The sequence below is a fragment of the Phascolarctos cinereus genome, unplaced genomic scaffold, assembly GCF_003287225.1.
Source record: "Phascolarctos cinereus isolate Bilbo 61053 unplaced genomic scaffold, phaCin_HiC Scaffold_726;HRSCAF=1367, whole genome shotgun sequence".
NCBI lineage: Eukaryota > Metazoa > Chordata > Mammalia > Diprotodontia > Phascolarctidae > Phascolarctos > Phascolarctos cinereus.
Genome location: NW_027556098.1, coordinates 104,110,403 through 104,127,639, shown reverse-complemented (window position 1 = coordinate 104,127,639; position 17,237 = coordinate 104,110,403). Strand labels below are relative to the sequence as shown.

The 17,237-nt window shown below is 40.0% G+C and overlaps 1 protein-coding gene across 1 annotated transcript in view; it reads left to right on the top strand.

Moving 5' to 3' along the window:
* The window catches only part of CCDC191 (coiled-coil domain containing 191), a 108,327-nt gene that overhangs the window by 26,118 nt on the left and 64,972 nt on the right, over positions 1-17,237 (top strand). Inside the window, exons 6-7 of the mRNA XM_021007151.2 lie at positions 2,893-3,116; positions 10,041-10,194. Coding sequence (XP_020862810.1) covers positions 2,893-3,116; positions 10,041-10,194 — 378 coding nt within the window. The remainder of the gene's footprint in view (positions 1-2,892; positions 3,117-10,040; positions 10,195-17,237) is intronic.

The following is a 17,237-nucleotide window of genomic DNA, read 5'->3' as shown; positions in this document are numbered from 1 at the left end:
CATTTTACAGATGGACAAACAGAGACTGAGAAAGATTAAGTGACTTGTCCAGGTACCTACTAAGCAACAAAGCCAGAATTCCAAAATCAGGTGTCCTGACTCCAAGTTCAGCATTCATTCCATTGGACAAGGTCCTAGGTCACACTAGTCCTTTATTCCTCTGAAGAACTATAATGCTTGGTGCATACCACTCTTTTTAAAGTTGTCATGTACTGTTGCCTTTTGTCCTGTTTTCCAGTCCAATGTAAAAAGCATTTGTTAGGCACCTGCTAGATGCAAGCCCTTGCGTTTGGTGCTGAGGCTGAAAGGAAAACGAAAACAGTCTCTAGCCTTGAAATTCCTTTGCAGTGGGGGCATATCACACGTCAACCAATGAGTCTACTATCCCTCATCATTTGTAGAGGGAGCAAGCACTAACAACTAAGGAGATCAGATTTCCTTACAACGTGGCACACGAGCTGAGCCGGAAAAGAAGAAGGTGAAGGGGGCAGAAGTACATTATGGGCACGGGAGACGCCTGTGCAGATGGTCAAGGGGAAAAGATGAAGGACCAAGTTTGAAGAACTGCAAATAGGCAGTTTGGCTCAAGCACAGAATGTGTAAAGGGGAGGGATGTGTAATGAGCCTGAAAATGTAGACCGGAGCCAGGTTAGGAAAGCCTTTACAATGATGTTCGAAGCAAAGCTGAGGAGTTTCCATTTTATCCTAGAGGCAAGAGACAAGGTTCTTGATTAGGGGAGTAACATGGTGAGGCTTGAGCATTGGGAAGATTATTTTGGCGTCTGTGTGGAGGATGGATTGGAGGGGAGAGACTACAAACAGGAGGTCTGATTAGGAAGTCCTAAGCTAAAATCGTATTGTTCTTCCTCAAAATCTTTGGGAAGAAGTGATGGGCCCAGAAAATAGAAGGAAGAATAGTTAGGAACCGTGTGAGTGGAAAGAGAAGGACAAATGCAAAAAAAAAAGTCATGGAGTTGGAATCAACTAAGATTGGCGACTGATTGGATATAGGAGTGGGAAGGAAGAAGGAAGAATCTTGTGAACCTGGGTGGGGCACTCAACATCAAGAGGAAAGTTTAGAAGAGGGGTGGATTTAGGTGGGAAGTCAGAATTCAGATCTTGCCTCAGATACTTACTAGCCTTGTGACCTGTGGACAGATCATTTAACTTCTAAGCTTCAGTTTCCTCTTCTACAAAAGGAAACTAGTAATAATAATAATAATAATAATATCACCTTCCTCACAGGTGTTGGGGGAATCAAATAAAATAACCTATAAAGCACTTTGCAAACTTAAAAACACTCTATGATGCGAGCTATTGTCATTATAATGGATTCCATTTTGGACATGTTGAGTTTGAGATTCCTGTTGGCTATTGTATTATAGTATTTCTGTACATGTCTTATCTGCCCTTCTAAATCATAAACTACCTGAAGGTAACATGTCTTAAAATTATTATTTTTCTTTGCATTCCCAAGAGCACTTAGCATTGTGCCTGGCATGCAAAGGGTGCTTAATAAACATTTTTTTTAAAAGTCATTAAACATTTATTAAGCACCTACTATGTGTCAGGCACTGTGCTAAGTATTGGGGATACAAAAAAATGCATGTTTTGGGTAATTAAATAAAATTTCCTCTACTCCCCTCTAATATTTTAGCATGAAAATGAAAGAGGGGGTGCCAGGGAGAGAGAATTATGTAAGCAAGAATTGCCCAGCAGGACAAGCCTTCAAAGCATTGCTGCCCATAGCATAATTTCCATCGTGTCTTCTTGTAACTAACAGCAGCAGCAGCAGCAGCAATTCCCTCCAGAGCTTCTGAAAGTTTGATAAGAGCAGCTAAAGATTATTAACAAACTCTCCCATTTCATTTCTGGGAACAGGACTTAATTAAACACAGTCCACAGATCTTCTATTGCTTTTACTGAGCCTCAGAGGTTTAAGACTGTTGCTTCTGCCAAAAGTGAAATTATGCAGTGGAGGGGGGGTAGAATCTTATTTTTCTTCCTCAAAATCTTTGAAAAGAAGAGATGGGCCCAGAAAATAGAGGGAATGTAGTAGGCAGGAACAGGTTTATGCTTTTATCAGTTAGCACTAGTCATATGTTTGAACCAAGGTATACTCATTTCTGTACTGTTATTAGAGCCTGTGAAAGGTAAAATGTACTGGAAACAACAAAGGTGCATTTCATGTCTTTGGCTTCTTGGTGACACCCAGATTCAGAGGCATTTTTACAAAATGACAGCATGTATAATATAATTATAACTACATGTAATTGTAAAGAAAGCATAGAATACAACTTAAGCTAACAAGTGGTTATCCTTCGTGATGTAATATAGCTACACAGTGGAATCTTGTTCCCTTTCTCTGGGCCATAGCACATAGATAACCTAAACAAAGACAATATATATTATAAATGCTTATTGACTTTTAAAAAAAGAAAGAGTGAGTGGGTGAGTGAGGAACATTTAGAATTCAGGACTCTGGATGTGATTCATTAGACACAGAATCTTCCCAAATATTTTGAAGTCTCATTATAAAATTTCCTGATGTCTCAAGTAGAAAGAGTACCGGACTAAGTCAGGAGTTAAGAGATTTCAAATGAAGCTGCCTCAAACCCTAATAAACCAACTCCCACTTATTTCTTCCAGGTGTTCTCTAAAATACCACTATTGACTTTTCCAGTGACTTCTTAAGCCAGAATTTTTAGAATTTGATACATTGTATATTAATACCACATTTTTTTTCATTTACACGTCACAATCCCTACTCTGTTGTACCTGTCTTTCAAAGGGTGGATGAAAGATCTTGCCTGTTCACTTCCAGTTGTCTAAAATGATCCTAAAATGAGCCCCACCAAATGCTTCCATTCCCGTTGCATTCTTCCCTTACAGGTAAAGGAAAATCGTTTAAGAAGACAAAAGGAATTAGAGCGTCAGAGGGCAGAGAAGGCCCTAAAAAAATCAGCCTTCACAGAAGCTCAGTATCTGGTACAAGAAGAGAAAAAAAAGAAGGCTCTGAAGGTGAAGAAAGAAGAGGAAGAAATTCAAAAGGAGATGGTAAAGCTGCGGAAACAAATGGTTGAGAGAAGGTGTACTGTTCAGGAAGCATGGAAAATGTAAGATCTTGGTGGTGGGAAAGGATGGAATTGGATCTCGGTTCAAGCTTTTCCTTTCACAGTTGCTCTAAGGCTTTGGGTGTATTGTAGTTTCTAATATGTGGTATGTCCAGTGAAATGCTTCATCCTGGTGTGATGGTGATCCAGATTGCTTGAGGCTATGGTGTACAAAGTCCTGGTGGGTCATGTGAAAAGACTTGAGTATGGGTCAGGTAAACAAGACTGTGTGATTTTATTATCCGAGGCCCAGCCTAGCTAAGTTTGCAAGAGTGTCTTTACCAGAATTTTCATCACTAGTTGAATTTTTTTCAGCCTTAGTCATGCATGAAGACCATCTACTTAGGTATGGAGAGGTTGTGATCTGCTTTGATAGAGGGATCACTCATGAATCACACTTACGAAATTACAGATCCTTGAGGTATCAGAGTAAGTACGAATGTCAAGCATTCACTGTTCTCTTACTATCATTGATAAAAGTAAAAGATCTTCAGCAGAAAAAGGAGACAAATCAAGAATTTTTGTAAGAGATAAGGAGCATTATCCAAGCACTGACTGGTTGTATAACCTTGGGCAAGTCACTCGACCTTTCTTAGTTTCATATTCCTAATCTGTGATATGTTGGGGCTGGCTTTGATAATCTCTAACATCCCTTTTTAAAAGTTCCTGATCTCCAAAATGGAAAGAGTCTTGACCTAGGAGTCAGAGTTCAAATCTCTGATGTGTAAAAGTGGAAAAATCACTTCACCAGTGTAAGCCTCAGTTTCCTTATCTACAAAATGGGAGTAGTAATACTGTAATAGCTACCATACAATGTCACTGTGAGCAGACTACTTTGTAAATTGTCAAGGGCTATAATTGTGAGCTTTTATTAATGTTCCATGATCCTCCATAGCCCTTCCTAAAAAATGAGTGCAATATGTAAGAGGTGATGCATTTTGTCAAAGCATCTTAACTAGCTAAAGGAGTTGAAAATTGTTCAGATCAACAAGGTGAAAGTATAGAAATCTAGGAAATAAGAGTTTAAAAAACAAAGCTTAATCATCTCTTCTACCCCAATCAGCCTTTGTGGCATCGTTTTGGTCAGTTAATTTTTTATCTGCTCTAGTCTATCTAACATGTAACTTGGGTGGATTTAGAACAAGTTACTGCTAAGTTATTTGTTGTTTGAATATACTCTCCATAGTAAATAGTATTGAATGTAACATTCAACAGCTCTTCCTGTATAAAGTTCAGTTCATTGTAGTAATTTTTTAAAAACAAAATTGCCTATACATCGGGCTTGCTCTTCTCCCAGAGTCTATATTATCTCTTAGATTCCTTCCCTTTGTGTCTGGTTCTGCCTGGGTTTCAAACTATGTTTACAGGTTACTAGTTTCTATTTAATATACTCAATCCAGCTGTTTTAAATTAGGTTCTAGTTCTGATAGAAGTTGTACTGGACCTAAAATAAATCATGCATTAAGTAATAAATAAGACCCATGGGGCTGGAACCCTATGATGCCTAAGATCTCCACTAGTGTGTGAGACAGCATTAATTTCCATGACATTAGTAAGGGTGAGAAGAGTTGTTAAAATTTTTGCAGATCCTTGGGTTTTGTTTTTAACCTGTTTGTAACCTGCCTTCTGTCTAATTCATAGAGTGTTATATCAATTAATGAGATAAAGTCGGTTAAGTACTCTGGTTTCCCTGAAAGAAAAGAGTTACATTTATAGGATCAGAGATTTTTGGAACTGGAATGGGCCCTTAAAGATTGTCCAGAGACTAGGCCAGTTAGCCAGAAGTGGAGTGACTTGCCCAAGGTCACAGGTCAAAATCAACATTAGAAGAAAGGCTAAAGATGAGGAGACACTGCAAACAACTGTCACACTTTAAACTGACCTATTCACATAAACTGTTGGTTCCAAAATGATGGGAAGTGACAAAGGAATCCACCTTGATTATTATTATTTTTTATACGAGTTTCATCAATGTAAAACAATTCCTACAACATAAACACCAAAAGAGCCCATAAGCTGTATTGTTGTTCAGATGTTTCAGTCATGTCTGACTCTTCATCATCCCATTTGGGTTTTTTTGGCAGAGATACTGGAGTGGTTTGCCATTTCCTTCTCCAGATCATTTTACAGGCAAGGAAACTAAGTCAGACAGAGTTAAGTGATTGCACAGGGTTACACCACTAGTAATGTCTGAGGTCAAATTTGAACTCAGGTCTTCCTGACACCAGATCTAGCGATCTATCTGCTGCATCACCCAGCTGCCCTAAGCTTCATTAGCCAGCAAAAGTGTCATCACCTTGCCAGGTGGAGAGAGATAGCAGCCAAGGGCAATACAGAATTAAAATAATTAAGAATGGAGGAAGATGGAAGAAGAAAACAAACCAATGCACTTCATAAAGCAGTGAATACAACAGGACAAGAACAATGATACACAGAGCTTGGCATGAGAACTAACCAAGCCAGATCATCCATCTCTTTAACTGCCAGATCTAATGACATTTTCAGGCCTCTGGGCCTCTTCAACCTTGGATCACTTTCGGTCACCCTTTTCTCCTATGTACTGTCTTTTCTCTAGGTTTTTGTGACCTTCATCTTTGCTGGTTCTTCTACCTGTCCAATTGCTCCTTCTTAGTTGCCTTTGCTGGATCTGCATCCAGATCACTCTAACTAAACATGGGTGTCTCCTAAAGCTCTCTCCTGAGCCCTCTTCTCTTCTGTCTTCTATCTTCTCTCTACTCTCTACCATCTCACTTGGTGATCTCATCAGCAATATGTGTGTGTATAGATGGATAGATAGATATAGATATAGACACACATCTACATGTAGATGTAGATATAGATTCATATATCCAGCCCTGATATCTCTCCTGAGCGCTAGTCTCACATCACCAACTGCCTTTTGGACCCATCTCAAAATGGATACTCTGTAGGCAACTCATATTCAGTACGTCAAAAACCAGAACTCATTGTCATTCTTCCCAAACCTTCCTCTCTTCCCAACTTGTCTCTTACTGTCAAGAGCACCACCATACTCCTAGTCATCCAAGCTTTCAACTTCAGTGTCATGCTCACTCTTCACTTGTTCTCAACCCATATAGCCAAACTATTGCCAAGTCTTCTTATTTCCACTTTTTTTTTTAATTTTGGAGGCAGTGGGGGGTTAAGTGACTTGCCCAGGGTCACACAGTAAGTCTCTGAGGCCAGATTTGAACTCAGGTCCTCCTGACTCCAGAGCTGGTGCTCGATCCACTGAGCCACCTCGCCGCCCCCAAACCTTATTTCTACTTTAACAACATATCTCATATACATCTGTAAACTGGAGATGATAATAGCACCTACCTCCCAGAGTGGTTGTGAAGATCAAATGAGATAAGGATTGTAAAGCTCTTAGCACAGGACCTGGCACATGGTAGGTACTATATAAATGTTAGTTATTATTTTTATCATTAACATCCCCTTCTCCAGTCACACAGCCCACTCTGGTACACCCCAAAGCCTGGACTATTGCAGTAGCCTTCTTATCTTATCTCAAGTCTTCCTCCCTTCTAGTCCATCCTTCATTCAGCTGCCAAAGTGGTCATGGGTCTCACCAGGTGACTCCCTATTGCCCCTGGGATGACGTATAAAATACTCTATTTGGCTTTTAAAGCCCTTCACAATATGGTGCCTTCCTGCCTTTCTAGTCTTCTTACAGGTTACTTTCTGCCCATGTACTCTGTGATCCAGCGCTGGCTTTCTTTATATTTCTTGCACGTGACACTCCGTCCCCCAGCTCTGTGCATTTTCGCGTGCTCTCCTCTGTGCCTGAGATGCTGTCTCTCCTCTGCCTGCCGGGTTCCCTAGCTTCAAGACCCAGCCAAATCCTGTCTGCAAGAAGCCTTCCTCTAACCCTCCCCACCTTATGCCAGTGACTTCCCTCTGAGACCACCTTCCATTTACACTGTGTATAGACACACACACACACACACACACACGTACATATACATGCGTGCGCATAGATATATGAAGAAGTAGGCATTTTAGAAGACCAAGTTGGGAAGAGCAGCTGGACCAGACCAAGAGCACAATGAGGGAAATGCAAATTGGAGGCTACCTAATCTTGCAAGCTTTAAGAGATTATTTCATAAGATCTCAGCAAGAAGATTCCAAAAGAATGGGAAAGATCACAAATAATATGAATACTCCAAAAAGGCAACCCAGACAACAGCAATAGCTGCTGGCCCATATTCCTATCTTCTTATCTCTATAAAATCTGAGACTGTTTTACAGGCATATCAAAAGTATCCTCTGTGAAAATATGAGAAGGAAACAGGCAGCCTTTCTAAAATGATAAAGCTCTCCTCCAACAAGTAGAAAATACTGCAAATATTTAAAATAGGCATAATTCTTTGATAAATACAACCACAAGGATAATTGATCAATTATTCTCTAATTATTCATGTCAAATGAGACATAACACAAGGCAATGCATATTCAACGAAGGTGTTCACTTCTGGCATAGAGGATGTTTTGTGCAGCATTCAGATGAAAAGGGGCAAGGTCTTTTTGCTGCCCCTATTTGTAGATGATATTATGCTGATTGCATCAAGCCCCATAACATTACAAGGCCTCCTCAATGAGATGTATGAATACTCAAAAACGGATCAGCCTAATAGGCTGTCTAGGAAAAACTAAATGGATGAAAAAATTACTATCCATCTGTAGATAGTTAGAAATATAGATAGATAAATAGATAGGTAGAAAGAGACAGAGATCAAGAAAGATAGATATGTGAAAAGACAGGTAGGTAGGTAGGTAGATAGATAGATAGATCATAGATCGATGGCTCTTAAGAGTGCACTGTCTTTTGGGTCACCCTGCACTGCAGATGGATAATAAGTTGAACCCAGAATTAAACTGGAGGAAGACAGAGGGCTGCCTTGCATTTGGGGAATTTCACAAGGCTTTTAATGATCCCAAACTTCTTCCCATTGGAAAGACTAAACTTTTTTTTTTTAACACAAATGTTCTCCTGGTAATGCTGTATGATGGCAAATCTTGAGATATACCAATAGAAGAGATATCAAAGCTGCCAGTGATCCGGAGGACCATGGAGAGAGGCTTGTAAAATACAAATAGGCTGCAGTGTATTTCCGGTCATAACTTGCACAGAAATCATGGCATAATGGATATTTTTAAAAAATTAATAAGTATTGATAATTTTTCTACATTGCCTAAATTATGCCCTCTCCTCCCCCTCTCTCCCTGTCATTAAGAGAATTATAAAAAGAAGGTGGAGCCACCCAGTAGCCAGAGCTAAGGCCGTCTGTTGGTGGGTAGTACTGGTAGCCACAAAATATAAGAAAGTGTAGAGGAAAGCTTCCCTCATTGGGCGAGTCCTCTGTGGAGGATCTATGGAAGAACATGGATGAGAATCACAAAGGATGAGAAGGCATGGATGGACTGTAATCTATACCAAGGGAGGGAGTGTCTATACTGATCCACTGAAGTTTTATAATATTTGTATAGCTGGTATTTAAAGGCAGGTAACAGTGGATAAAGCATAGCACCTGGAGTCAGGAAGACCTGAGTTCAAATCCAGCCTTAGACACTACCTGTGCAACCCTGGGCAAGTCTCTTAACCTTTCTGTGCCTCACTTTCCTCATCTGTAAAATGAAGCCAATGATAGCATCTAACTCCCAGAGTTGTGAGGATAAAATGAGATAATATTTGTAAAGCATTTTGCAAATTTTAAAAGTAGTTGTGTTGTGCTAAGATTTTTGTTTTATGTGGTTAGGGACCAGCATTTTGACCTAGTCAACAATCTTATCTCATCTGTCTACTATTCTACAATCTCCATTCACAAACTAATGAGTTAGAATGTATACTTTGCTCCCTACATATACACCCTTTCTCATCCACAGACACAACAAAAAATACACACACGCACACACACACACACACACACACACACAGAGCACGTACCCATGTATATGCACCTCCCATCACAAACACTCTCCAACACCCCCAAATAGAATGATAGCATCATAAATTTAGAACTACAAGGGACCTTAGGGGGTCATGTAGTCTAACACTCTCATTACATGTCCCTTCCCCATCTAAGGGAAGAATGCACATACTTAGAAATGCTGAAAAGTAAAGAGGGGCTAGGGAGGGGGTGGGGTCCTTGTTCCTGGTAAATGGGAGAGCCAGTGATAATGGTTAGACTGGAAGGATGAAAAAGAACAATGTGAGAGGGCATAGGTAGGAGGAATGAGTAGGTACCAAATCAGTCACAGCATGCTAGTTACTTCTTGAGATTGCCTAGGGGGCTTTTCTGAGTTCCTGTTAAGATCTGATTTTTCTTTTTGTGTAGTTCAATAGCTTGGCTGTTTCAGAACATTCCTGGATTCCATCATTTCCTCACTTATTAACACTTTGCTTTCTTTCTATTATTTCTCTCTACCTTATAACCTTGCAAAAGTCCTTTGATAAATATTTTATTCCCTCCTTACTGAGGAAATCTATTCTTCTTACCAAAAGATGTAGAACTTATTTTAGAGTAAACATAAATATGTAGTCATTTATTTTAAACACTCGATGACCAGTATCTATAAATTTAAAAAAAATTCCCATCAATAATATATGTTAGATTTATGTGACATTTTATACTTTTCAAAGCAATTGTATACCTATGATATTATTTGATCAGCACAACAAACCTTGGAGGTAGGTAAGGCAGGTATTATCTTAATCTCATCAATGAGAGAACTGAGATGAAGTGGCCTGCCCAAGACCACCCAGTCAGTGACAGAATCAGAGCGCAGAACCTTCATTTCCTTATTACAGGGCTCAGTGGTGTTTTCACTAGGTGACACTATGTGACCCTCCCTAGTTAGCACTGTTGGTGGTGTTGGTGGCTGTTGTTTTTGTTGTTTTGTTTCCAGTGAGAGGAAGAAGCAAGAAGAGAAATCTCAGAAACGTCTAGAAAAAGTATCCTTCCAAAACACTCAAGTTTTACTGAATGAAGAAAAAGTAGCAAAAGAAAAAAAGAAAAAACAGCAGGAGCTCTTAGCCAGGATTAACTTGGAAAACCACCAGGTGAGCAATCTCCTTAGTGAACATGCTGAAATATAAAGGAAAGTTTGTGATTTAGGGGTTAATAGGAAGTTCCAGAAGAATGGGATGATGTGACAGATATGGAAGTTGACATCAACAGTTCACGTAATTAGAGTTTAGAGGAGTCAGGAAAATGAGGCAGCTGATAAGTGCAGGGACAGGCTAATCATGGGGTCATTGAGCTAGGGCCAGAAGGGACCTCAGGGGCAATCTGGTCCAGCCCCTTCCCCTTACAGATGAGGACACTGAAGGGCAGGGAGACGAAGGGCACACAGGTAAGGAAATAAGGAAACAGTTATGTATCAAGCATTTGGTATGTACCAGGCATTATGCTAAGTGATGGGGATACTAATACAAGCAAAAAGGAAAGATTATCCCTGCCCTCAAGGAGCTTACCTTCTAATGGAGGAAGGAGCTGAAAGGTGTGGGGAGAAGGAAGACCATATTTTTGAAGTCAGAAATAGGGCTAGAAGAAGAGTAAAGGCTAGCTTGGGCCCCTCCTCAAAATGGAAGCCCCAGGAGAAACTCACCAGTAGGACAAGGGGCAGGCCTGATGGGAGGGACATTCTGGATTGAGAAGACCCCAGGGATGGTTGGGTGTTCCAGAACAAAGAGGCCTCAAGTGCTAAAGGAAGTTCCAAGATGAGACATGGTTTTCCCATCAGAAAAAGGATTGGGAGGAAAAATGAAAAATATGAAAGGCAAGATTTAAGTTAGGTCCTCTGACCTTAAAGCCACTGAGCTTTCCTTTATACCATACTGATGAATACCTTGGAAGCAATCAGAGCCATATAAACATAACCACTGTAAAGGGCTTTAAAAGCCCAAGAGAAGCGTTTTGTAGTTTATCCTAGAGGCAATTTTGAACTTCTGGAGTTTACTGAGCAGGAAGTGATATTGACTGACCTGCACTTAGACAAAATCACTTTGGTAGCTGGGTGGAGTATGAATTAGAGTGGAGAAAGCCTTAAGGCAAAAATAGTTAAAGAAAACAATCAAATGAGGCCTGGACGGGGGTTTTCAACGGGTAAGGAAACTCTCTTCCAGGAAAGCATGGCCCCTCTTTACAACTTGCAGTCTTAGATAGTTGCTTAGAAGTGACAATGGCTTGCCCAGGATCATGTGGCCAGTGGGGGTCAGAGGCAGGATTTGAACCCTCATCTTCCTAACACCAAGGCCAGCTCTGTATCCACAGTGCCACTAATCAAGTAAACATATAAAATGAGGATTACATCTTATATAAGATTCTTAGCACTTAATAAAGTAGAACTAAATTAACAAAGCATTAAGTAAAAAATATGTTTCTCTGTCTCACCTTCCAAGTCTGTGTGAAGTTGTGCTGAGAGGCTAGCGATTTAGTGGAAAGAGTACCGGCCTTGGGGTCAGACCTAGATTGAAATCAGGGTTGATAATTATTGTTGTATCCTCTTGAGCAAGTGATTTAAATTTCAGTTTCCTCATTCGGAATAATACCTCACAGGGCTGATGTGACAATTTGCAAACAAAGCACAATAACAATGAGCTTTTATTGCCTTTCATTTTTGTTTATTCTGTATATGTATATTTTATATATATGTATGAATATGTCTGTTTCTATATGTATGTGTATTGTGTGTTTATGCATGTGTATATTATGAGTATGCATTGTACATATGCTTATAGTTGTAGTCATCATATAGCTTCTGTTCTACCAGTCTTGCTTCCTATTACTTCATATAGGTTTTTCTCTATATTTTCTTGTGCTGTTCATATTTATCGTTTTTCTGGCACCAGTGTATTCTGTTAAATTAGTAAGGCATAATTTATTTAGCTACTATCCAATTACTGGATATGTAGGTGATTTCCAGTTTTTTCAGGTATTATTGTTATTATGTGACATAATAATGAAACATATCTCACAGTAAGTATAATTAAATTACTAGGAAGATACTGCCAAGGAAGTCAAAGACAGAAACAAAAGTCCAATATATACAAAAACAGTCAGAGCAATACTCTGTGGAAGCAAAGATCGGTACCCATCAATTGAGGAAAGGCTAAAAAAGCTACTGTATATACATGGAAAGGAATGTTGTTGTATATTAAGAAATGGTGAAAATGAAGAATTCAGAGAAACAGAAAGACGCACTTACACAGAGCAAAATGAGCAGAAGCAAAAGAACAGCATAAGGTCTATAACAATGTAAATGAAAAGATGAGTCAGCCAATAAACAAGCATTTATTAAGGATCACTGTATGCCAGGCTAGGGATTGCAAAGAAAGGCAAAAACATGGTTCCTGCTCTCAGAGAGCTAACGTTCTAATGGAGGAGATAGCATGTGAATAAATATGAAGATAAAGATATATAATAAGAAACATGGTCATTTTACATCTGGAAATTTGTAACCACTGGCCAAGGATTCCAAAATACCTTCCTTGTGGCTTTTTTCTTTCCTTGGTGGAATTAAGCTCCACTTTAAATGGTGGCAAATATCAATGCAGATGAGAAAATTAGCTCACTCTCTCGCAGAGACATTATAAGAACAAATTATCTACAAAATCAATGACTGATCCATAAAAGACAATTGTTCTATAAAGCAGCCACTCAGTGTATGTATGTTTTTCTTTTTTAAATGTTTGCTTTTTTGATGAGGCAATCAGGGTTAAGTGACTTGCCCAGGGTCACACAGTTAATAAGTGTCAAGTGTCTGAGGCTGGATTTGAACTCAAGTCCTCCTGGCTCCAAGGCCAGAGCTCCATCCACTGCACCACCTAGCCGTCTCCAGTGTATGTACGTTTCGAAAGAAAATGTGACTGTAAGATTTAAGAGCTATGTTGTTTTTTATTAATTTTTGCTTTTTTGGTGAGGTAATCTGGGTTAAGTGACTTGCTCAGGGTCACACAGCTAATAAGTATCAAGTGTCTGAAGCTGGATTTGAACTCAGGTCCTCCTTACTCCAAGGCCAGAGCTCTATCCACTGCACCACTTAGCTACCCCCAGTTTACGTATGTTCTGAAAGAAAATGGGATCATAAGATTTAAGAGCTAAAAGGAACCTTCAGCATAATCTAGTCCAACTCTTCATTTCATAGCTGGGACATGAACTCAGGACTTTTGATACTAAATCCTGGGCTCTTTCTATGGCCACATACTCTCTTTACCACATGCAACCCCTACAATTTGCTCAGAATCTAGTTTGTTTCAAATCCCTTTGTGGCCATAGGCTCATAGATCATGCAGTCATAGATTTAGAACTGGAGAGTACTTCAGAGGTCATCGAGTTCAACCCCTCAGTTAATAGATGAGTAAATTGAGGCCTAGAGACATTCAATGGCCTGTCCAGAGTCATAGCTCTAGGAAACATATGAGGCAGGATTGGAACCCGGGTTTTTGTGACTCCATGTACAATTCTCTGTCCCCTACAACATGCTCCTATTGCCAAGACTAGAACTTCCTGGTATAGTTATAAAATATACACATATCCCTCAACTAGATTATTCCAACTGTCAGAACTATCCTGAGTCAAAAGGTGATACTCTGGGGCAGCTGTAAGGGTAACCAGGACACCTGTATTAATTTTGCTTCAGCCTATACCTTTAGAATGGCCCTGGACTCCCCCCCTGCCCTATGGTCCAGGTGGTAGATTATAGGTTTAGAGCAGCCTTGACTTTAGTATGGCTAGATGCCATACTAGATACACACTAGGTATTAGATGCCATACAAAATGCCCAGGCAGCTTGCAGCTAGGATGGCCAAAAATTATCGTCAACTCAAGCAAATTGGCTTTCTGACATAAACCCAAAAACCGATAGCATTATCAGGAAGACTTAAAAGAAGTTATTTCTAGGAGGCACTGGGGCTACAGATCTATAGTCCATTTATTTGTCTTTATAGATTTGTTTATTGCCTAGCCTTCTTTCTCTCTGTTGGTTCCCAAACAGTCTGTAATCTGGACCAGGTTGTTAAATGAGACTCCCTCTCAGAGGGAGATAGCTCAAGATATCTTATTGAAATACAGATCCAGGTGCAATACTATTTATGCGTCTCTCCCACATATTTATTTGCAAAGATTTTTTTTTTTCATTAGAAATGTCTGTTAAAAAGCATTCTACTTTGAGCCTATCTCATCTTTCTTTGATCGTGCAGTGAAATCTCCCCGGGAGATCCAGAAATCCACACAGAAGTGCCATTGCTAATTAGCAAAACAACAAGGGACTGTGGATGAAAAGTCTTAAGCTATTCAAAATGTGGCCTTCTTAATTCTCACCCAACTCTGGAATGGAGCTTTTATGTTTTCTTAAAAATTCCTAAAAGCTTGTGATCCTACTTCTGAAATTTGAAGAGACTAATGAGAGAAAAAGGAGCCATTTACAGAAGTCAGAGAGCAAGGAAATAATTGTTCCCAAAGCATCATTGTTAATGTTGTACAGAGGTTACCTAAAGGACATTGAGCTGAACCATAGAATCACAAGGACATACCGGAAAAAAAAACAAAACCCTGGATTATTTTTCTTTTGGATGAGACCACGATAACTGTAGTAATATTCCCCCCTCCTTCATTTATGTGGCAAACTTCATTCCCAAAGATTTCAGTTAACCAAAGTCATCCCCCTGCCACTGAAACAAAACCATTTCTGAGCAAAGACTTGACAGTATTCCTCTAGTGAGTGATGTTATCTCATGCTTAGCAAGAAAATGCAAGAAATGGCTTCTTTGAAATCAAACTACAGAGGAATGTCAAATAGACCATGAGGAAAAGACCTGAGCCCATATAGCTGTAGGGTTTTCCTATAGGCAACATATGTTAGGAGGTTTTAAATGGTATTGTAGAGTCTTCTATTCTTAAGCAAATATCAAGTTTCTTATTGTTATTAGGAATGTTCTTTGTTTCTTTATTTCTCTCTGTATTTTTGCTCACTAACAACCTTGATAGAAAAAGAAGGCGGTGAGCTTCCCTGGAAACTTTGCTGGCCTCCAGCTTAGTAAACGTTAGTTTCATGTATATCTGAGTTACTTTTCTTCAGAATATCATGTGGGCTTTTATGATCACACATCCCTAGATATTTTTCTCCTTGTCATCAGCTTCTGAAATTGTCCTGATGAGATCCTGCATTTCAAAAATGATCACAAATGGAGTCTGTTCTCTGAAACTTTACAGAAAAGAACAGTATTCCCCTTCTTCTTGCAAATTAGATGCCTTCCCCCTTTATTCAGATCTCACCAAGAGAAAAAAAAAAAAAAGAAAACATTCCCCAATAAGAATCAGTCAGATGCCCAGTTAACCTTTAGGATGGTGTCATCTGTGTTAGTCAGGCAGGTGTGTGGTGTCATCCACATGGTCCACAGATATTCAAAGAAATCTCCTTGAGGTCAGGGCCTGCTTTATCTTTGGATCCCTGGCATCTGGCACAAGGCCTGGCACACAATAGCTGCTTAATAAACTCTGTTGTTTGATGGACCTGTGACTTAACTCAGAGTAGAAACTTCTTCCATCCAATGCTGCTCAGCAACTTTTCTGCAGGTTTAGAGAGTTTCCCTGAGCCCTGAGGAGTTAAATAACTTTGCCTCAAAAAGATTACGTTCTACTGAGGAGAATACAACACATACATGTAAATGTAGATACCAACTGTACAGGAGGTAATGATGAGGGAAAGGCTATACCGGCTGGGTGCGGCCTTTTGACTGAGTCCAAGTTTTACAAGAACAAATCTTTTTACTAAGGGGATTTGTTCCGTGAAGTTTGGATTCAGTCAGAGGTCTGCACTTGAGGACCTAGAGGCTGCATGTGGCCTTGAGGAGGCAGGCACTCTATCCCTGGGCTATAAGCTGGGTTCAGGCAGTCAGTCTTCATGCAGAAGATGGTGCTTGAGCTGGGTGATAAAGGAGACTAGCTATTCTAAGAGGTGGAGGTGAAGGTGGAGTGCATTCCCTGCATGGGGGCAACCAGGACAGAAGCGTAGAGATGGAAAACAGAATGCCATGCACGAAGGAGCGATGAGAGCTGTCTGGCTGCAGCAGAGAGTGAAGGCACTGTGGAATGTGGCAAGAAAAGAATCTGAGGGCCAAGGGGTGATGTTTTTTAAATTGCTAAAAAAAGGAGGTTGTGATTTACTCCTAGAGTTAATAAGGAACCCATGGAGTTTGTTGAGTGATAGAGCGATGTGGTTAGACCTCTCCTTTAGGAAAATCACTTGGAGGATACACTGGAGTGGGGAGGAAGACCAGTCAGGAGGCTGTGGCAATAGTCCAGGTGAGAAGTTATGAGGACTCAAAGTAGGGTAGTGGCCATGTCAGTGGAGATAAACAAGGGATGCTGGGCAAATAATTCAATACATGGGGTGAGGGAGTGTGAGGAATTGAGTATGACCGAGACACGGTGAATCTGAGTAACAGGAAAGATGACAGTGCCTGGTATAGCAAAAGGAATATTTGGAAGAGAAGTGGGTTTGGAAGGAAAGGTAATGAGTTTTGTTTTGGACATGTTGAGTTTGAGATGCCTACAGGACATCTAATTTGAAATATCAGGTAGATAGCTGGTGATGTGTGAAATTAGAGCTCCAGGGCAAGACTAGGAATGGATATGCAGATCTGTGAGTCATGTGTGTGGAGTTGTTACTTAAAGCCACAGGTGTTGATGAAGTTGAGATGTTGATGAAGAATGAGAGTGTAGAGGGAGGGTCCAGGCATGAGCCTTGGGAAACACCCAGTTAGTGGGTAGGATGATCCAGCAAAGGAGACTAATTAGTAGTCAGGCAGGTAGGATAACCAAGAGAGAGCAGAGAGTCACAAAGGGCCAAAGGGTTACCAAGAGTGTGATCGCTACATAAATGTCAAGAAGGAAGAGGACTGAGAAAAGGCCGTTCAGTTTGGTGATTGATGTTGGAAACTTTGAAGAACTCAGTTTCCATTTCAGTGAAGTTTGAAGCTGTATTGTGTTAGGTTGAGAAGTAAAGATGAGAGAAAAGTGGAGTCAACTGGCAGCTTTTTCTAGGATTTTGGCCAAGAAAGGAAGGAGACATATAACATGATCTTAAGGATCAGGAAGATCT